This window comes from Conger conger, chromosome 6, assembly GCF_963514075.1.
Source record: "Conger conger chromosome 6, fConCon1.1, whole genome shotgun sequence".
NCBI lineage: Eukaryota > Metazoa > Chordata > Actinopteri > Anguilliformes > Congridae > Conger > Conger conger.
In genome coordinates this window covers 23,782,160-23,804,732 of record NC_083765.1, presented here as the reverse complement: position 1 = coordinate 23,804,732, position 22,573 = coordinate 23,782,160, and the positions used below count along the sequence as shown (strand labels likewise).

The following is a 22,573-nucleotide window of genomic DNA, read 5'->3' as shown; positions in this document are numbered from 1 at the left end:
ACACTAATGTGCTGTAAAATGTCCTTTCATGGCTTGTCATCATTATATAACTTTTACATACACAGATACAATCACAGGACTGCATTTTATTTTATTTCATTTAATTTAAACCATTTCTCTGTAATATTAATAAGTTAAAAGAGCACTGTGTCTAGGGCTCCTGCATTTGACATCTCACTGTGTCTGATCAGCTAAATATTTATTGTACTGCCATCCACTCTCTCCGAGTGCTTGCAGTCACCCTTGCTATTGCACTTGGTGTTGTTGGCCATTAGAGTGATATACTCTAAGTTACTTTGGAGAGACACGTCTACCTAATGGATAATTGCAAATGTGGTATAGTGTAATGTGCAGAAAATGGCTTAAACACCCTCAAAGAGAAGGTTAAGGTTAAGATTAAGATCACTTTATTGCCAGTTAACACAAGGAAACTACATTTTTATTTTCATATCTCTCCTACATACACACACACAGTCCCCTACAGTTATAGTCCCCCTACTTACAGACAGTGTATGAACACAGGTCAGAGGTCAGAGTTCAGTTATGGGTTCAGTGCCGAAGCACACTCTCAGAAGAAAAGTGACAGTGGAGGCACATTTTTGTTCTTCAAGGTTCAAATTTCCCAAATGTCCTCAGGTCTGGGCAGGATACTCTATTTAAACGGAGAGCTCAAAAAGCTTCCTGGTTCCCCTGTACACTGACTGTACGGGGTGACATGGCTCAGGCAGTAAGAGCAGTCGTCTGGCAGTCGGAGAGTTGCCGGTTCGATCCCCCGCCCGGGCTGTGTCGAAGTGTCCCTGAGCAAGACACCTAACCCCCAAATGCTCCTGACGAGCTGGTCGGGGCCTTTGAATGGCAGCCATTTGCCGTCAGTGTGTGAGTGTGTGAGTGTGTGTATGAATGGGTGAATGGAGAAGTATCAATTGTACAGCGCTTTGGATAAAGGCACTATATAAATGGATGCCATTTGTACGCCCCGAGAGCTGCAGCCAATCAGCACTCAGCTCAGCGTTACACAGTCACATGCGTTAGTTCACAGCTGTCCACCACGGACGCGTCGCTATTTCACACCCCAGCGAGACTTCACCAGGAAACTTTCATCAAATACGGCCTTATCTGCTGGGCAGACAGTAACACATTTCATCTCCCGATTAATCAACATAAATGCTGTCAGAAGTGGAACATACTACAACGCTCTTAGAGGTGCTCTTATTTTATAAACAGCTGCTAGTCATGAGGCATAATCATGTTAGGTGAAATGTATACATATTTTATTTCCTGGTATTTACACCTAGATGGGTTAAACTACTCAGAACATAGCACCTTTGGTATCAGACCACCTAATGTTTATGTGACCAAAAGTATTGGGACAGAGAAAGTAAATGAAAGTAAATACTTAGTATTTGGTAGCATATGCCTTGCTTGCAATAACTGCATCAAGCCTGTGACCCATTGACATCACCAAACAGTTGCATTCTTCTTTTGTGATCAAGTGGTCAGTCTAAAACCTTCCACTTTTTCTTCCTAATGAAGTCCTTTGCTGTGTTGGCAGTGTGTTTTGGGTCATTGTCTTGCTGCATGATGAAGTTCCTCCCAATTAGTTTGGACATTAGTTTTTGAGAGTAGGAATGAATGTTGGACAGAATGTTTTTGTCGACTTCTGAGTTCATCATGTTGCTACAATCATGAGTTACATACTTTTCACTTCTTTGCAAATTGTAATCTCGCCTTCTGATTCTTACTACTGAAGAGTGGCTTGCATCTTCTTCAAACGGTTGATTGAGATACCTTGATCCCTGCCCTGTGGAAATTGTTTGTGTTGTCACTGACTGATGTTCTGGGGTTTTTTTGCGCAGCTCTCACAATGTCTATCATCAACTACTGTTGTTTTCCTTGGTTGACCGGTTCGATTTCTGTTGCTCAGTACACCAGTGATTTATTTCTTTTTCAGGACATTCCAAGTTGTTGTACAAGCTATCCCCAATGATTTTCTAAGCTTCAAAATGGCTTGCTTTTCTCCTGAAGACAGCACCCTGCTCTTCATGTTGCTTTTCTACCACAAATGCAGGGAAACTCCAAGGCTAAAACCAATAACTATTTATTGTTTAAACAATCAATCTAACAGGACACATCTGGGCAACAAGAAACACCTGTCAGTCACATGCTCCGATACTTTTGCTCAATTAGAAAATGGGTGGTCTAATACAAAAGGTGATATGTTCTAAGTTGTTTAAAAAATCTAGATAAAAATATATGAAATTAAAGCTGAAATTCGGATTTGTCATCTCATGTACATCTTTTGACCTCAAACTCAATTGTCTTTGGTGTATGGCAAAAACATAGGAATTGACCTTGCTGTTCCAATACTTTTGCAGGGGACTGTATGCTCGTTCATGATTTATGCAGTTACAGGACTATTAAAACGTAAAACTGCACATGCTTAGACATAGAGCCTGTACACTGGGAGTGAGCCAGCGGTCTCAGACAGTGAGAGGGGTGTAAATGAGAGCGATGAACTTCAGCTAAAGGTCACAGGGATCAGCAGTCACACACCCAATCACGCTGCGTGAGTGGCTTGAGTGTGAGCCAATCAGAGCAGCCGGTTAGACTTCTCGTACACTGCTTGCGTCATGGCCACTCTTATCAGAAACCCTACACCTGGTCTGAGTGTGGCTCAGGCGGTAGAACCATCAAGCTGAAGATTAATAGCCTCTCACATGAAGAGGAGACAGCTGCTGTCTCTAAACCTATATGAAGAAGCAGGTGACACAACTTGGACCGCCAGTGAGGAATGAGTAAATGGAGCAAAGTCTCACTTAGGAAATCTATACCTGAAACCAGCACTGATTTGTGTTGAAAAACTTATTTAATTCCAAATTCAGAAAGGAATCAATTTGCGTGGTGGACAAAGCAAGCAAACATAATGTCTTATTTGTGCAGAAGAATTACGATTGATGTGTGTGTGTGTGTGTGTGTGTGTGTGTGTGTGTGTGTGTGTGTAAGTGTGTGTGCGCGTGCGTGAGTGTCTTGGGCAGTTTAAGAGATTGTGGAGGAAAGATGCATTTGAGCTTACTGTTAATGGAACATTTCTGTGTGCCTTCTTGTAAAACAGCATATACCATCCATCCATCCATCCATCCATTATCTTAACCCGCTTATCCTGAACAGGGTCGCAGGGGGGCTGGAGCCTATCCCAGCATACATTGGGCGAAAGGCAGGAATACACCCTGGACAGGTCGCCAGTCCATCACAGGGCACACACACCATTCACTCACACACTCATACCTATGGGCAATTTAGACTCTCCAATCAGCCTAACCTGCATGTCTTTGGACTGTGGGAGGAAACCGGAGTACCCAGAGGAAACCCACGCAGACACGGGGAGAACATGCAAACTCCACACAGTTGAACTCCCCGGCCGACGGGGATTCGAACCCAGGACCTCCTTGCTGTGAGGCGGCAGTGCTACCCACTGCACCATCTGTGCCACCCTACAGCATATACCAGACTTCTCTTTTTATTGTATCCTAATATTCACTAAAAACTCATTATTATAGTTATCTAATGCATCTTCAAGGAGCCGTTACAGTAGTTCTTGTTTCCACTTATTATTTTTATATATTTTGACACATAAATCTAGATTTTAAAATTATTTACAGAATGTGCAATCTATAATTAGTACCATGTCCATCCTTTTCGATATTGCTATTCCTGAAAAAGTGTGAACTTTTGAATAGTGAATAGTGTGAACTATTTAAAAAATAATTTAAACTCTACCTCACCTGATGATATATACCCTATAACTAATGCCTCCCCCACTGCCTCCCATCAGAATTAAAATGGAGGTTGTGAATCTCTCCCCTGAAGTTCTCCCCTGACACCTTTGAATCAGCTTAGAAGAAAAGCTATACATGGCTTTGTTTGCCTGGTCTGGAGTAACATATCTAGCTACTTAATAAACCACACTATAGGGATGGGTGAAATGATGTGAATTTAATGAACTGTGTTTTCCCACAATGTTTTTCTCAAGGTTGTACAGGATGTCCCAGAAGTAAAAGTGCTGACAAATAACCTCCCGTGCATAATCAGCTTTCTTAAAGAAAATACTATTCTAAACATCCTATATGAAACTGCTGTTCATATCTCTGCAACAGTCTGCATCGTTGACCTCTGAGATCTCACATCTCATGACTTTCAAGCTGACAGACTCACAATTTTTATTCTTTTGTAGATTTGTCGGGGACTTTTAAATTTGGGCAAAAAACATGTAGCGTGAGCTTGGCTTAGAATGGCTAACAGATCATGATTCTCTATCTCTATCTCTAAAAATGAATCGCATGATTGCTATACCTAGTAGGCTGCGTTTACACACCAAAAGCTCTGCACAAACCTGACCTTTGACCTGCGAGATGAGTGATTTGCTTGCGGCAGCCTGCATGCAAACGTCACGCCTGCATGCAAAGGGCCCATAACCTGCTGAGCCCATAACGTGCTGAGCCCATAACCTGCTGAGCCCATAACCTGCTGAGCCCATAACCTGCTGAGCCCATAACCTGCTGAGCCCATAACCTGCTGAGCCCATAACCTGCTGAGCCCATAACCTGCTGAGCCCATAACCTGCTGAGACCAGGCTGTTCAGCAGAAGCCTGTGCTTCTGGGGTCGAGGTGCAAAACCAGTGACATTTGTCAAATAATACAAATCTTTATTTGCTGTTTCCATGCTTTACATTTTTAATATTAAAGACTTGGATATACCTAAGTGCTAGCCTATGCTATCTCACTAGCTAATGTAAAAGATTTATTGTACCTAAGTTTTGCATTTCTATGTATTGATTCAAAGACGACACAATTATCCATTTCACAATTAGTTGAAAGCATTCTACAAGAATAATGTCAGATATTCAAGTTTCTTCATTAAAGTTCTAGATGAAAACGAAAAATTGTGAGTGTATTCACGGGCGGAAGAGACACATGGCAGGACTTGTGTAGGTGTGTGTATGTGTGGTTTTTATGCGATTTGGTCATTTGAATGATGGTTGTTTGTATTGTGTATGTGATGAGCTGTGATTGTCTCTGCCTGGCTTCTCATGATAAGGGAAATGTTTATTCTCCATTAACAGCAAGATTGCAGCTCACAAAACCTTATCTCAGCAGCAGCACTTACACACGCACACACCCACGCACCTCTGCTTACACACACACGTGCACACAGGCACCTACGCTTATATACACACCCACGCTTACACACACACACACACACACCCGTGCTTACACACACACACATTGTAAACCAACAATAACTATGCACACATGCATGCACACGTACACATACACACAGACCCCGACACACACACAAGCACATTGCGCACATGCACACACATACACACATATACGTACGCATACACACACCCACACACACACACACAAATACGCACATGTGTAACATACACTCAATGTGCAAAAACAGATCCACATACACACAGACCCCAACACACACACACAAGTTAACCTATCCTCATATGACCCTGTATAACAGTAAGCTTGCTTTTACGGCGGACAGTAACAGGCTAACCTGCTCAAGCCCTGGGTGGCTCTGTCAGCAGTGACCTCATCACTGGAGATATCCACATCCTCCCGATTCCTGTCTCTGGGTACGGGTCTGCGGAGTTGCGGAAGGCCCTCAGACTGAACAGGCTGGGGGAGGGCTCGAGACTCTTCCTCACTCCTCACCTTCCTCACCTGTGTGACAGAACCCAGAATTCACCCAATGCAGGTATACAAGCGGCACACCCTCCTCCTTCTCTCCGCAATCAGACAGGTGACCTTTGCCCAGGCTACAGTCACACTACATACAGGATTCCATGACGACAGAAAGGGAACAAAATGAACAATGTTTAAAAAACCGAGAAAGGCTATCATAAAGAGCCCTGTTTAGCTTACCTTCCTGCTAACAGGCAGTAGCTGAGATGAGCGTTGGTCTGTGGAGAATCTAAAGAAACACAGGCTAACAACAAGCACATTGCTGCCCCTTTTCTTCATCCTCTATCGCTGATATGAGCTTCCGTAGGCTATCGTGCTATTGTGCTAGGACCACTGTCAATAACGATCAAAACGCTATTGAACTACTGAGAAGCACACCTGAGGGTGTGTGGGGGGGCTATATCTTGGCCAGTATTGTCAAGATAATTGAGAAGAGTGTGTTAGAGAGTTCGGAAGAGAGAATAGCGGGAATATCATTAAAGAACAGGATCTGTTCCAATCGGGACAGGACTGAGAGATCTCTACTCTTTGGCGAAGGTCTATCAGCCACACAGTCCACAGCGGAGCTGAAGTCTATGTCAGAATGGCAGAATTAGGACAGCAGTAGCCAATCGCAAAATATAGTTTTAGCATCAGAGGCTAGGCTTTTAGCCTAGGAAGGGCACAGCGTTAGGGGACTGATTTAGTGACGAATGCATTAATTATCGGATCTCTGTGGCCATGTGAGCCACCCATTAGACCCATTAAAACACTTTACTGTGGAAATCAGGTCACAGGAAATCAGCTGACTCACCCAGAGAACGTTCCTAATGAGTTACCCTCTCTACTCCCCCCAAGGGCACAGATTTCACACTTGAGTTGAGTTTTTGCACAATGTTTAAAAACAAGATTTTCCTCTCACTGTAAATATTTAACACTTCAACACAAGGATTAAGGACAGGAGGTTGCTGAATTATTAATTTACTGTAATTCATAGGCAAGTCTGTCTGATAACTCAGTCTAAATGCCTCTTTTTTTTCCTATTGTTTTAGCTTTATTATATTTTGAAAACCATTGATGCTAAAAATACAGCCATTTTCTTAATTATTAGAGGAGAGTCATATGCTCAGATTATTTGTTACTCATAAACTGCAAGGCAACTTTCCATGGGACAAAGTAGCCTTACGCGTGAACAGAGACTTTAACAGGTGGAATGGTGAGGTTTCAGGTGGAAACATATTTTCTGGTGAAATGCGGACCTTTAGGTGAAAGACTCACAGGTGGAAACTTGAGACTTACAGCCTTACTGCTAAGGAAAGGTCAGTTCTTATCAGGCTGGAAATTAGTGATAAGGAGCGAGAGTGATTATCTGTTTACCTTCTTTTTCCTGGGCGTGGCAGTCAGAACTTCAGTCCCAGATTCCTCGACTGGATCCAGGTTTTCCAACTGGGTACTGCGTGTGGCCTGAAACATATGCAGGGTTAACTCCAGGTTTTACTGGAGCTAACTGGGCTCCATTTCAACAATATGTTTCCATATTTCATAAATTACATATTCTAGACTTAAGATAAGAATAAAACATTTCTGAATTATTCAGCATTGACAATGCTGTGATCACTGTAGGTATAATATACTTACACTCAGTGCGTACTTTATTAGAACTGTACAGCAGCTTGTTAATGGAAATATTTAATTAGCCAATCATGTGTCAGCAAATAAATGCAGCAAAAACTTGTTGTTGTTGAGATGAGGACAGAGGAGAAGGGCCAGACTGGACAAAGCTGACAGGAAGGTGTCAGTAACACAATAACCACTCATTACAACAGTAATGCAGAAGAGGATCGCTGAACACACACAACGTGTCAAACTACTAGGTGGACAGGCTACAGCAACAGAAGACTTAATAAGTCTAAAAAGGAAGTCTAATAAATACCTAATAAAGTGCTCACTTGAGTGTATATTACTGTTTGGAACCGTTTTTTTCTGAACGTGTGCATCAATATAAATAATGGATTCAATTGAATCACATTCTAGGCATGCTTATACTACTATGCTTAATATGGTATATGGCCACTGCATTGCAGACAGGATACAGATGTTGATGCGGTGATACGGTCACAGGGGTCACTGCCGTGGCGTGGTTTGGAGAATGAAAGGAAGTCTGGAGAATGCTGATCTGAAATTACCTTCTTTTTCCTCGGAGTAGGTTTCGGGACTTCTGTGGTTAATTCCTCCATTGCTTTCAGGCTTGGTAGCTTTGGGAAGCCTAAGAAACATTCATGATTCATTCCTGCAGTTTGAATTCAGACTAGATACCACATTTCAATACCAAAATCATAAGATTTGAATTTGTGTCATTGTGGCGTACTGCGTCCGATAAGCTGTCAAACTGTGATTCCACTCTCCGCTACATACTATTCTGACTGGATACATTTGTATTTAATTTATCTGCCCTTAGAGTCTCATATTTATTTCAGTGGTTTTGTTACACTGCTTTTTCCTTGAGGTGGCAGTCAGGATTTCTGTGGCAGATTCTCCAACTGAATCCACATTTTCAGTCTGAGTGCTCAGTGCAGCCTGAATAAAAATGTATTCCATTAGTAATTCATTAATTCACTCATTTATTTATATTTCTACATTTATATCCTCCTAAATGTTGTACCATGTAGGAGACATGAGTCTCTGGTCTTAATCTGAAGAACCAAGTATTCTACTATGCTGAAACCTACACCATAAGTGGCATTCAGTAAGGATTCAATAAATGCTACTTTGAAAGCATTTTCACTGCAACATTTAATACAACTGCCACCCAAGTCTCTTATATTATTTAAAAAAAATAAACTCTCCAGAGGTTATATCCATTTATGAACAGAAGATATGTGTGAAAATATGTACTGTATTTTTATGGCTAACATTCACACCTTTTTCCTTTTTGGAGTGCACACCCTTGGAAGCAGGTGTACCAGGTGACCTCAGCTCCACTCTGTTCCCATGAGCCTCCTGTGAAAGGGGAGGGGCCAGAGCGAGAGGTGAGTAAGGGCTGGAGCCTGGGAGACTGATGATGTCACTTCCTGTAAGAGCGACTCATGAAGCAACCATGCCTCTCTGCTGGCACACTGCAGAGTGAAGAGAAGGAGTGGCCAGCCAGAGGCGCTACAGAAGAGAGCACACACTCGTCTGCTTCTCCCACAATTCACAGACAGTGTCACCATCATGACCAAAGCGGGCCTGTAACACCTGGTATATCCCCCTACGTACTGGGTAATCACCAGGTAAATATTGTGGTAAAAATATCAAATATATTGTCAAAAATAGTCAATACCATGAAACTAAAACGGAAATACTCAGAAGCACCTCCTCTGTGAGCTTGAAAGCCACATGTGGTCTTTCGGTCATGGGACAGCTACTCCTGTAAGCTCTGCTAATAAAGGCTAGAGAAGTAAACCAACAGTTCTACACCACACAAAGTGAGGGATAGATGAGGGATAGATGGTTTGTTGATCCAAAAAAAAGCCCAATAAACCTACTGTACTAAAATTCTAGCCAGTTAGTTAAAACTAATCAGGCTAATTCTGCTACTGAGTAGGCGTGCTGATGTGGACCTGGTCTAAGACCATGGTGTTCCCCCTATAGGTGTGGGAGGGAACTGCAGCGATGGAACAGGCCTGACAGCCACGATCCTGCATTCAAAATTGAGGAAGAAATTGAGGGGGAAAAACCATCTGTGTGGCTGACCAAAACATGAAGCCAAATCTTGGCTGTACAGTAAGTTATGTTCTTGGCTGAACAAACTCGGGGATCAGAATCTGCCAAAAGTTGTTACTTCATCAAACTGAAATATTTCAACATTGTTATTTTTGGTGATGTGTTTTTTTCTCGCAACCACAGGTCTTGCTCAGCCAGATTCCATACTGATCTTATTCCTTATTACGATCTAGTGTGACACCAGGGGCCAGAGTAGTCCTAAATGAAAAACAGTGGAAAAACCCCAGGGTTTCCTGAGTGCGTGACTGCACTCGGATACATACACAGTTAATCTGATTAAGCCCACCAGCCTCCCCAGCTGGAGCCAGGCCAGAGACCCCCGACCATTCTGTCCACGGTGTAATGAAGCCGTGTAAAAATAAACCTGATGGGAGCTGGAGCTGCATAAATCTGCTACTGAACAGGAGGCAGGAAGGTACATCAGTCCAAGCTAGAGTCACAGACACGGGCAGTCCATAAGTATTTGGACAGTGACACAATTGTTTTTGTGGTTGTTTGCTCTGTACTTGGCACAATACGCTCAATTTGAAATGTAACAATGAAAATGAGGTTAAAGTGCAGACTGCCAGCTTTGATTAAAGGGTATTTGCATCCAGTTTAAGGGTATTTATATCCAGGGGCCATGAGTTACAGCCATGTTTATACATATCCCCTCCATTTTAGGGGGACAATGTATAAAAGTCATTTGACAAATCAACATAATCTTAAAGTCGTCATATTCAAGCTTGATATCCTTTCTATGTGCAGCATCTGTGGCGACTGATGCTGTTCCTATAAATGCTAATGATAATATTTATGAAAATGTTGCAGTCTTGTATTGTAGATTAGCAGTCATTTTTATGATGGTTTTATTCAATACCATGGTAAAGCAGAACTCACCTTGACAGCAATGAGTTCCAACCCATTCACTTTGGGGTCTTCAGGGTTGACATCGCTCTCAAAAATGGCGCTGTAGTTTTGGATGAGTTTCACCATGATTTTATTACACAACGTCTGTTCCTTTATCCCATCAAACCCTGGAGAAACACTGCAACACAAACACACACACACACAGACTAACATTACATTCCAAAGCTGACATGTTTATCCAAAGCTACTTACAGTTGATTAGACTAAGGAGGGGCCAATCCCCCCTGGAGCAATGTGGGGTTAAGGGCCTCGCTCATGGGCCCACAGCTGCTTGTAGCTTATTGTGGCTACACTGGGGCTTGAACCACAAACCTTCTGGCTACCAGTCAAGCAACTTAGCCACAAGGCTGCAGGCTGCCCCCCAACACAGATTAGTATCAAGGGGGAGAATGCATTTACAGTAATTCTGGTGATTCTTACAACAACAACAAAAAATCTCAGATTTGCAAATCTTAGAAAGTTGTCTGTGATCTTAAGACACAGCTGGGAGTGGGAGGGTCTGGCCGTGACAGCTGCACCAGTGCAGATGAGGTGTCACACCATACACACAATGCCTCCTCATGCCTCCAGACACATGCTGCCTTGTGGGAGAACCTTACACAGAACCTTAACACACACGCAAACACACAGCATAGACCCACGGCACACGCAGCACACACACATGCACACACACACACACAAACATGCCGCCTCCCAGGATAACCTTACACAGCACACACACACGGCACACACACGGCATCCCAGAATAACCTTACACACACACACACAGCAAACACAGCACACACATACACACACGCACACAGCCTTCCAGGATAACCTTACACAGCACACACGCACACGGCATACACACGGCATCCCAGGATAACCTTACACACACACACACACACACAGCACACACAGCACACACGGCACACACATACACACACGGCACACACACACACACGGCCTTCCAGGATAACCTTACACAGCACACACGCACACGGCACACACACACGGCACACACACGGCACACACACACACACGGCACACACACGGCATCCCAGGATAACCTTACACACACACACACAGCACACACGGCACACACACACGGCACACACACGGCATCCCAGGATAACCTTACACACACACACACACACAGCACACACGGCACACACACACGCAGCCTTCCAGGATAACCTTACACAGCACACACACACACACACACACACACAGCACACACGGCACACACACACACACGGCACACACACGGCATCCCAGGATAACCTTACACACACACATACAGCACACACAGTACATACGGCACACACGGCACACACACACGCAGCCTTCCAGGATAACCTTACACACACACACACACACACAGCACACACAGCACACACGGCACACACATACACACACGGCACACACACACACACACGGCCTTCCAGGATAACCTTACACAGCACACACGCACACGGCACACACACACGGCACACACACGGCACACACACACGGCACACACACACACACGGCACACACACGGCATCCCAGGATAACCTTACACACACACACACAGCACACACGGCACACACACACGGCACACACACGGCATCCCAGGATAACCTTACACACACACACACACACAGCACACACGGCACACACGGCACACACACACGCAGCCTTCCAGGATAACCTTACACAGCACACACACACACACACACACAGCACACACGGCACACACACACACACGGCACACACACGGCATCCCAGGATAACCTTACACACACACATACAGCACACACAGTACATACGGCACACACGGCACACACGGCACACACACACGCAGCCTTCCAGGATAACCTTACACAGCACACACACGCAGATTTATTCTTAGAGTGACAGTAACACACCGGGCTCCTGGGTTACATGGCTGCCTGGAAATCTCCAGCAGCAGGCCAGAGTACAATATGGTGGGCTTTCCCGTCAAACAGCCCTGTACATATCCGATTCCTGGACTTCATAAGTCTTTCAGGGTCCTACATACACTACAGTTGTACCGAAGCAAGTATCAATATGAAATTTTGTGTGTCTCTCTGTACATATGCAGTGCACTCCATAAGTATTTGAACTATGACACATTTGTTGATGTTTTTTGCTCTATACTCCAGCACATTGAATTTGAAATGAAGCAATGAATACAAAGTTAAATTGCCGACGGCCCTATTCTAATTTGAGGGTATTTACATCCATATTTGGTGATCCGTGTAGGAATTAAAGACAAATGTACTGAATTGTATTTGAATTATAACAAATGTTAGGTTTCTATGATGTATGGTTTTGTTAGCTATTAATGTTTAATGGAAACATCAGAGCTCGGAGTGTTACAATCACAACCATGAGGATAAACAAAAGCAATCTTTGGTGTCCAACTGCTATCAGCTTCGACAAACACATTTCTCACATAGCTACCAAAGCTCTGATTACAGGGCTGGATAACACTGTCAGCAGCTACTTCCTTTAAGAAAACAACAAACCTGGCAAACCTTAAAGACAAGCTGAAACTTGACATAAAGAACATCATTCACTTCCGCGATATGATGTATACACAAGTGAAATGGCGAAACAGAACTTTCAGGGTAATTTTTGAAGGATGGGGAGTCAATTTGACTGAAGTCGAATAAGGAGGGGGACATCAAATGAGGATGCACGCTGCTGTGTGAAAAGGATACTGATTGGACAGGACCTGAAAATTGACAGACAAAATGACATACACGCCCACTGGTACACTATGACGTAAAATCTTGTTTTCCAGGAAGTGGATGGAAAAAAACTTGTGAAAATACACAAGTATTTTTTTTTGTAATGTAATATAGACTTTAAAACGTGTTTGTATGGTTATGAAGAATTGACTAAATTTAGGAGTGAATTTAGATTTCAGCTTGTCTTTAACCTGGAAGTTGTCATACCTGTCATACGAAACATAATGACATAATGACCAGCCAGGGCACTTCCAGTAAGCTCAATATTGAGAGCATTTCTGACCTACAATGTTAGACACTATTCCCACGGCGAATATTCATTACCGCCAATTACAGCATTTATTAATAATTCAGTTCTGCTTTAGGGGGCATGTTCATCAGCGCTAGAGGATAATGCGAGAGAATTATGCATTATGACCACAGTGAAACGTATCCTACCGGGACAAAACAGCTCCGTGGCAGATGACCTTATCAAGAAAATTTGCCAAAATAAATACATACATACAATACAATACATACATACTATTGGGCTAATTAAATTATTAAGAGCAGATGATGGAACAGCAACAATCGCAACCCTTGTTGCTCACCCCTCTTTAATATGCTCAAGCTATTTACGCAAGAAGCAAACTAACTACCTCAGTGTGTACGGATTGCAATTGAAGACGGACTAAAAGAGTCTCAATGACATGGCGGTTTGCAGCATCTGCTCTATTTCACACACCAGTCAGCACTATTTGCATTGTGTGTGTAAATGGGTCAGGATTGTGGTAGCGTCGTAAATCTATAAATAAGGCAGCGATTTCATTTCCTGCCAGCAGGGGGCGGCGAAGGGACAAATCGTGCTGCCCTATCTCATCTAAACAGCCATTGGTTTTCTCTCACGAGAGCGGTTAAGGAAATCTAAATAATAATTGGACATCAAAGTCTTAATACGCCTTTCTGAGAACCGAAGAAACCATAAAATGTACAGATCCAGCAGAGACTTCGTTCTGTCTTCTGAACACACCAAACATTCTGCATTCGGTAATTTTCTTCTAATTTTCTTTCCTTCCTTTTCATGGAGTGGAAATGAAGCAGACGGCGGATGGCTACAGCCGCGTGTGGTGTAGGAGCGCTAGGAGCTGTTCGCGGACTCACTGGAAGACGTTGGGCCCGAACACGGTGGCTAGGTTGAGCGCCGTCATTCGGTTGTCCTGGTGGCAAGACTCCACTTGCGTGAGGAAGAGGCACAGGTATTTCAGCAGGTTGTAGTGAAGGTTGTGTAACTGCTGTAGAATCTCCTTCATGGCCCTGGACTGGTCCCCACCGCACTCTGCAATAATATTCATATTATTAAGACTCTACTATGACCCTGACTGCAGTCTGTAATAACATGTGTTCATAGTAATATTAATGGAGAGAAATACTACTCTGACCCCTCCAGTCTGTAATAATACATAGCCTATTGATAATAATAAAAAGAAAATACAGAAACACTACTCTTATCTAAACTGCACTGTGTAATAATATTCATATTAATACTCATACAGAGAAACACTATTCTGCTCATGAATGGACTCTGCAATAACACATTCATATAGGGAAATATCTTCAATTGCGCTCAGCTGAAAACCACAAGTCAGTCTCCACTCCAGCAAGATTATATTTTCATATCATTTCATATTTATACAGAGCAGGGCTGTCCAATCTTATCTAAGACAGGCCGGGTTAGTACAGGCCTTTGTCTCAGGCCTCAATCACCTAAACAAATACGAATCCTGTTCTTTAAGCACGTTAGTTTGAATCAGTGGTGGGTTAGAACAAAAGCCTACAGCTAATACAAACAGCCACTCTTTGGTTTGTACTCCCTGGAAACAGTGTCGCAATCACTCTTCAATAACTCCAGTTTGGTCTTTGACCAGAATCATTCTGGAATTCTATTAGTACTGTTTACATCTGCGCTAAAATATATCACATTCTTTTTCCATTATGGCTTAATATGGATATGCCGGTTACAACCCGGTACACTTCCATAACCCACCCCCCTCCCAACATCTAAAAGTAGGGACACGGTGTACAGTACATGTGGTCTGCCACAGAGAAGGCAGATGGAGTTATGATGTCATAATTAGGAGGTCAAAGGTGAATGGAGGGAGATTTCTGTTTTTGCTGGTGGGAGGGGGGATGATATCAGCCAAAGAACTGCAGCTGTCATCGGCTATGTGAGGTTCAGCAGGAAGTGGAGATGAAACTGACAGCAGCAATGAAAAAGCAGGAACAGCAGAGGTAACAGTGGCTATGAACTACAAGCATTCAAAGCACGCCGACTCATCTTTCATCACCACTCTATGAGGAAATTGCTCCAGCAGTTTTATTGCCTGTGTCTGAGTTATTGAAGCAGCGAGTCTAGACTCCAAAGGACAGACAGGACCACCTACTGTTGGAGGAGAACAATTTGTCCTGTGTGTGAGAGAGTTTGGTGGTGTGGGTATGTGTGGGTATGTGTGTGTGGCTGTGTGTGTGTGTATGTGTGTGTGTGTGTGTGTGTGTGTGTGGCTGTGTGTGTGTGTATGTGTGTGTGTGTGTGTGTTCTCTCACCCTGGTGCAGTTGGAGCAGGGCAGTCTGTGCAGTAGCGGTGATGACGCCCCCTGGCAGGTCTCTGAGGAACTGTTTGAGCAGACTGGCTACCGTACACACGTCCCCCTCCTGCTGGAGGTCCACACCCCCCCCACTCTCGAACCGGAGTCTGAGCCCCTCCACCGCCCGCACGTTACCATTGACCCGGAACAGCCCCTCCTGCTGTAGAGCTGGTGAGAGAAAAACACAAAGAACAAGCACACTCACTGAGCAATTAGTTAGATAGACCTGTACACCAGCTTATTAATGCACATATTTAATCAGCCAATCATCTGGCAGCAACTAGATGCATAAATGCATGCAGATGTCAGAATGGGGAAGAAATGTGAGCTAAGTGACTTTGACCATTGAACGATTGTTGGTTCCACACAGGGTGATTTGAGTATCTCAGAAACTGCTGATCACACTGCTGTTCACACACTGTCTAGAGCTTGCAGAGAATGGTGCAAACATTCAGTGAGCAGCAGTTCTGCAGGCATAAATGTGTTGTTAATGAGAGAGGTCAGAGGAGAAGGGCCAGACTGGTCAAAGCTGACAGGAAGGTGACAGCAACGCAAATTACCACACATTACAACAGTGGTATGCAGAAGATCATCTCTGAATACACAAGGCATCAAACCTCTAGGTGGATAGGCTACAGCAGCAGAAGTATAAAAAATAAATAAGTCTAATAAATACCTAATAAAGTGCTCACTGAGTGTATATGTTTATGTTCCAACACTGGCATCTAGTGGCCCAGGAATACAAATGCAGAATGATTTTGAAAATATGTGCTAATGAATTAGGGGAAGCAAATTCCACCTCATACCTCAACTTAAAAAAAATGATGCTGGTGATAAACTTACCCAACAGGCCCTGAAAACGTGAGTGCCCCACCACTTCTAAAAACAAGTATACAATATAACTACCGTCTCAAATAAAACCATTCTTAATCATTAAGAAAATCTTAAAACACATATCGAAAAACTGCCACCAAGTCCTTTCACATTCCCATCATGCAAAACCTTTTCTTCACAGTTTGAGGATTTCTAAGGTGAAGCCTAGGAGTGAGGCTGTTCGAGCCTCATAAAAGGAGTAGATACTAATATGCATTATCAATCACAAATTTATCAGATCCAATCCAAACGGATTAGCGAATCTTTCTGATTGGTTGAGATCAGCGAGTCGACACACGGCACCTCAGAGTTCAGCCAATGAGGGCTGAGCTCACATTTCCTCTTACCGCGCTCCCTGAGGAACTCCACCATGGTCCTGACGGGCAGGGGAACCCCGTCCCTCAGCATCCCGGCCTCCGCCAGCTCCGGCAGGGGCACCCCGAAAACCTCCCTCCCCTCGGGGGCCTTGGCCCGGATCAGGGGCAGCTGCGCCATCCGCTTCATGTCCTCCTTGATGTGCACAGCTGCCCGGCGGTGCTGGAGAGAGCAGAGGAGAGAAGAGCAGTCCACCACAGGAACCAAGGTCAGCCCTGTCCCCAAACGGGTCCTCAAGGGAACCATGTTCACCCCCCTCCCTGCCCGGGACCCCCACCGCAGAGCAGAGAGCTCCACTTCCTGTTCACCTCCAGGGTGCGACGCGCACACATAGCGGGCAGAGAGGAGGCATGGCTCGTAACCAAGACACACGCTGGTCGCCATGGTGTCGGTATCCGGGGGAGTGGCCTTGAGCAAGGTGCAGGAGCACATGTAGAAATAGACGGGTGTGTCTGTGGAGTTATACAAGGACAGGCTCTGCCTCCAGCAACTGACTCGCATTTTATTTACAGTTACATTTCTCCAATTATCCTGCTTCTACTGTATAATGTGAAGTGTCATGTACCCTTTCCTATCCATACAGCAGTTACACAGGGCCTGCGTTGGACACAAGTCTGAATGGTATCTGCTTTCTACAACTGATGCACTATTTTTTAGACCTTTATTACCATAACAGCTTTATTTTCAGAACGCAATTTTCACCTCTTACCGAGTCTGTTCGACTCTTACCGAGTTTGATCCCACTTTGACGAGGGATCAGATAGACTATTTAAAAATTAGATTTAACTCAGAACATTTTTTCTGTGAATTTTTCACATTTGCTTTATTTACAGTTAAGATCTCTTTGATGATTGATTATCCTGCTCGTGCTAGTTTGAGGTCTTATGTACACTTTGCTGTATGCACAGCAGTTACACAGGGCTGCTTAGCTTTGTTGGTGTCGTTCGGCTGTTGTTAGCTGCTTTTAAAGATAGGTTGAAATCAAAATGTAAATATTTGTCAATTCTTCATAACCGTATGAACATGTCTTAAAGTATATATTCCCAAAAAATCATGCAATTGTAATACTTCTGTGTTTTCACACCAAATTAGTTTTTCCATCCACTTCCTGGAAAATTCGATTTTGCACAGCGGTGCTGTCTTCCATTCAGTGTAAAATGAAAAGCAATGAAAGTGATATCAGTTTATATTAAATTAAAGAACACCTGAATTATGAAACAATATCCTTCCATTTATTCAATTATTACAATTGATGATGAAAAATTATTAACCCTTTCCACTTTGGCCCCCATAGAGGGCAAATTCCACCTATTTTGTACTAGTGCTATAAAAGTGTCAATATCTCAAAATATCTCTACACACATGGTTGAAGACTTAAAGAAGAGTTATCTCCTTTTTTAACAATCTGGCATCGCCGTTTTGCTGTTTTTTTACATCACAGTTATTTGTACAATATAATTATGAACGCTATAATAATTTGAGACATCAACGACTCAACCACAAGGGGGCAAAGTGGATCGATTTATAGAAAGCCAAAAAAAAAAAGAAATTGTATGTATACCTGAAATATGAAAAAAATCCACATATTCAATTGTTGGAATCATAAATATGATTATTAAATAAGATTTGAAAATAAAGCTAACAAAACTGGAACATACAGATTGTCCAGTATTTTATGAAAGAATTCCTGAAATATGAAACCATATCTGTCCGTGTACTCTGGCTTTTGTTCTAATGGTTAAATATGAATGGGGTCATTTTACAGGAGCAATATATCTTATTATCACTGGCAGGCTGTCTACTGTCTGCAACAGGTGGTGCAGGGTGACATCACCGATCAGGATGTTTGAAGGCCTTCCCACAATGCCCCTCTGTGCCTCAGCAATCTGACAGAACCATGTGTCCACTCCTAAAACCTCTTGACGCAGGTGTTGCACTCTGTTATGCTCTGAGCTTGTTAATGAAGATGCATACATTCACATTAATAACAAATTAACACGGACACTCCACAGTTTAGTGCAAGAAATATTCTGAGAATTTAAGAGGGTCTGAAATATGTACATTTGAAATACATAATATAATTTGCAGCATAGTTTTCACAAGCATGCACGCATTTTTATGTCTTTTGGCATGGATAATTTCTTTTTCAAACCATGCACACATACTGATTTCACAGTAATGAAAGAGTCTCACACTCTTGGTATATTAATTTCAGTTTGTAAATAAATTTTTTGTTTTGAAAAGGATGTACATTTTGCTGGCCAAGTATGTGAAAGAATGTGTTTATATGTGTGTGTGGTAGACTGTAAGTTCACTAAACCCTGTGCAGGTGTTCGTGAGATTAGCAGGTCTGAGCAGACTGACACCATCCTTCATAAACAGATGTCCCTCAATCTGTCCTCTTCGTCTCCGTACGGCTCACCCCAGCGACCCCGCGGAGAGCTCGGCATGTTAATCCTGCTTTCACAAGCCTCTCCTTCCCTCTCTCCTCCTCTCCGACCCCTCTACTCTTCTCCCTCACCCTGTCCCTTCCTCTCCCCTCCTCTCTCCACTCCTTTCCTCTTCAGTACAGGTATGTCCCCAAAACTCAAATGCAACCTTTCCTCCTCTCATCTCCTCCCTCCATACTTCCAAACAGAAGGATGAGATGAGTGAAGGAAAGGAGGAATGTTTTCTTGAGTATTGGGACGCCCCCCACCCACCTCTCTTTCACCTCCCACTCTCTAGATTAACTTTTTTGACCGCTTCTTTTTCCAACTGGAGTATTTCACCCTTCACTGCTCGATGAAAACAACAAAGGATTTAAAGATGGTGATAAAAACAGTCATTCTAATTTACTGAAGAACACATCCCCTTAAATGTGATTAGCGTTTCCATTACTCATAGCTGCTGTATAGATCATAGGAGAGTCATGGTTGGAGCAGACTGGAGTGGTGGTGTTCTGACCGTCAGACCAGGTGAAATGTAATGTCATTGTTTTAGATTCAAATATTTTTCTAAGCTTCACTGAGCTTGTCAGTGTATTGGAAAAACCCTACCTTCTGGTCCTCTTGGTTGGCTGAATTCCACCAGGCAAGATCAATTGAGCACAGAAAAGTATTTGAATCCAAAACAATGACATATTTGACTCAGGTCTGCTGACTGTATCATGAAGCCTGTGCTGGCAGTTCTGAGGGAGGCACATAACTGACTGTGCGGGTATAGCCTGGAGAGGAAGGATTTGAGCTGGCAGGACTTCCCCCATCTTCTCAGGCAGAGAGCAGCTCTTCCAGTCAATAACTGCTGCAGAGCGCATGCGTTTGCCTGCACTCTCTCACCAACTGACAGAGAACATTGCAGCAACAAGAAGGACTTGTGAATAAGACTGAATAACAATCTAGGGCTTTAATTTCATTCATTTAAGACAAATGCGTAATTGTAATTGACAGAGGCTTAAAGGTGATGTTTAGTTTCCAGGTGATTACTCAAAACATAACCCTTTTCCATCAACTCATTTGTGCTTAGCCAGTGCTGCCCTGCTGGGTAATATCTGAATAGTGTTTTATGTCTGTGCTTCCCTGACAGACTGGGTGGTCTGGAGTCTCTTTCACTGGGTCCTAAAACAGGCTGAGCCTTCATAGCAGGCCCCAGCATGCTTAAACCGGCCCCTCCCTCCATCCCTCAGCGACTCTCTCTCAAGAGGGGTTGAACTGAAAAAACATGCACCTCAGCAGAGGGCCCCGTTCGCGCAAAACACTTTAATTTACTACTTAAGGAAGCAGACAATACCATATACACAACCAGGCCAGGAGGATCAAATACATATGTAATTGTTTTGATTCAAATACTTTTCTATGCTTTACTGAACTTCTCTGGTGTATTGGAACCATTGAAATACTCTCAAAATGCGTAAACCCAGCCTTCTGGTCTTCTTGGTTGGCTCAATAGCAACAGGCAAGATCAATTGAGCACAGAAAAGTATTTGAATCCAAAACATTAATGTATTTGATCCAGGTCTGTACAAAACCGAAAAGCAGGTCTGAAACCTGAAAATGGTTTATCAGCTAAATTTCAGCTGTGATAATAACAATGGCTAAACTGCTTGAAAAGACCATAAGTAACTGACTGAGGGGAATATTATTAATATTATTGCAATAAATTCATTTAGTAGTTGCCGTCACCCACAGTGAATTACAGTGAAAGCATCCACCCAAAGTATGTATTTGCATAACAATGCCAGACCTGGTTAAAAACTTTCTCTTCCAATACAGTAGCTGAATGCAATGCAAATGAATGGGCTGTGAAAAGCCATCATTAATGCAATTAAGAAACCCAATCACAATGCACAATAAATGCAGTAACTGTTGTTGTGAACAGTAAATGTGAAGGTGTTTTTTTCCTAAGCGCTTTCATGGAGGAACACAGACTCCTTGACTAATGAGGGATACAAGATAGTAACCATGGATTTTCAAGTATTAACTTGGTTTACAGAGCATTGCAGATGTGCCATAAAACCTAAACTGTAAGTAACTGTTTGCTCATGTATCTTTCCTTATTCGTACAACAATAAACGGCTTTGCTTAAAGAGCACCAGACAGAGTGAAAGTGAATCACATCTTCAGAAGGGGTAAACAGGAGGCCTGGAGAACAGGGCTGGCAAGAGGCTGTGAACAACTGGATGCCCCCGGGCTACACACCGAGCAATGTCATAAACCTCCGGAGTCACAGTTTCAGAGTAGAGAGAGAAATCAACGGAACTTCAGAGAAATCAGCGGAACTTAAGAGAAATCAGCAGAACTTCAGAGAAACCAGTGGAACTTCAGAAGTAAGTCAGACTGTCCCTCCTTGGTGATTCACGGCGTCTGCTTGTACTTACACAGATGGTGAGCGCTCCTGCCCCCATGGTTTTCTCAGGAAGAGTCTGGGGAGAGGGGCGAAGCTGCTGGCCCCAAGGCCCCACTCAGAAGATCCCCAAAAAGCGGCCCACGCATCAGCCCCTCTGATGGAAACTGACCCCGGCGCTAACGGAAGTGCACTCCAACCCCAGGGCAGATAGCCTCCAGGCCGCAAGACAAAGAGCCAGCACCCTGGAAGAGTTTGCTTCTGTTCTCATTTTCACAGCCCCGGCCAGATTAGCCTCCTCCAGACTGAAATCTGAGCCCTGCGCTGCAATTGGCTCCCAGCCCTGTCATCTGAGAAGGAGGCTGAAACTTTAAGGGAAGGGGGGGCTGGACCAAGTTTGCAAGGGGAGAGGATGCAGGCAGAGGAGGACATTCAGTGCAGTAATAATGAAAGGAATCTGATTGCAATATAATCAAGTGACTGTATAACCTATATGTTCTAGAAAAAAAAACATAAAAGGCTAGAAAAACTTGTCATGTCCCAGCCTAGGTCATTCTAGTTTAAAGCAGGAATTATTCTTGTGGAACTTTAATGTTGCTTTTGCTTTGTACAATACTTTTGTGTAATCCTGCAGAAACTCATTCAGTTTGTTTGGAATAGTCTATTGAATAACCTATACAACTTCATGTACAAATGTGCAATACAATTCTATACAAATTATGTAGGCTATC

The 22,573-nt window shown here is 43.3% G+C and overlaps 2 protein-coding genes across 4 annotated transcripts in view; both read right to left on the bottom strand.

The window, feature by feature from the left end:
- fam13a (family with sequence similarity 13 member A) overlaps nt 1–8,000 on the bottom strand; it is a 37,665-nt gene extending 29,665 nt beyond the window's left edge. For all 3 annotated transcript variants that reach the window (XM_061246064.1, XM_061246066.1, XM_061246065.1), the window contains exons 1-3: nt 7,926–8,000; nt 7,117–7,203; nt 5,573–5,739 (exon numbers count right to left, since the gene is read on the bottom strand). In XM_061246064.1, the coding sequence (XP_061102048.1) occupies nt 5,573–5,739; nt 7,117–7,203; nt 7,926–7,976 (305 nt within the window). In that variant the 5' untranslated portion in view covers nt 7,977–8,000. The remainder of the gene's footprint in view (nt 1–5,572; nt 5,740–7,116; nt 7,204–7,925) is intronic.
- Nucleotides 8,001–8,215: 215 nt separating this feature from the next.
- LOC133130999 (protein FAM13A-like) lies at nt 8,216–22,099 on the bottom strand. Its single transcript, XM_061246067.1, has 7 exons — nt 21,877–22,099; nt 16,994–17,183; nt 15,732–15,941; nt 14,292–14,466; nt 10,384–10,531; nt 8,661–8,739; nt 8,216–8,316 (listed from the first exon to the last, which is right to left on the bottom strand). The coding sequence occupies exons 1-7, from the start codon at nt 21,901–21,903 to the stop codon at nt 8,294–8,296; spliced, it is 852 nt and encodes a 283-aa protein (XP_061102051.1). The 5' UTR covers nt 21,904–22,099; the 3' UTR covers nt 8,216–8,293.
- Nucleotides 22,100–22,573: the final 474 nt, after the last annotated feature.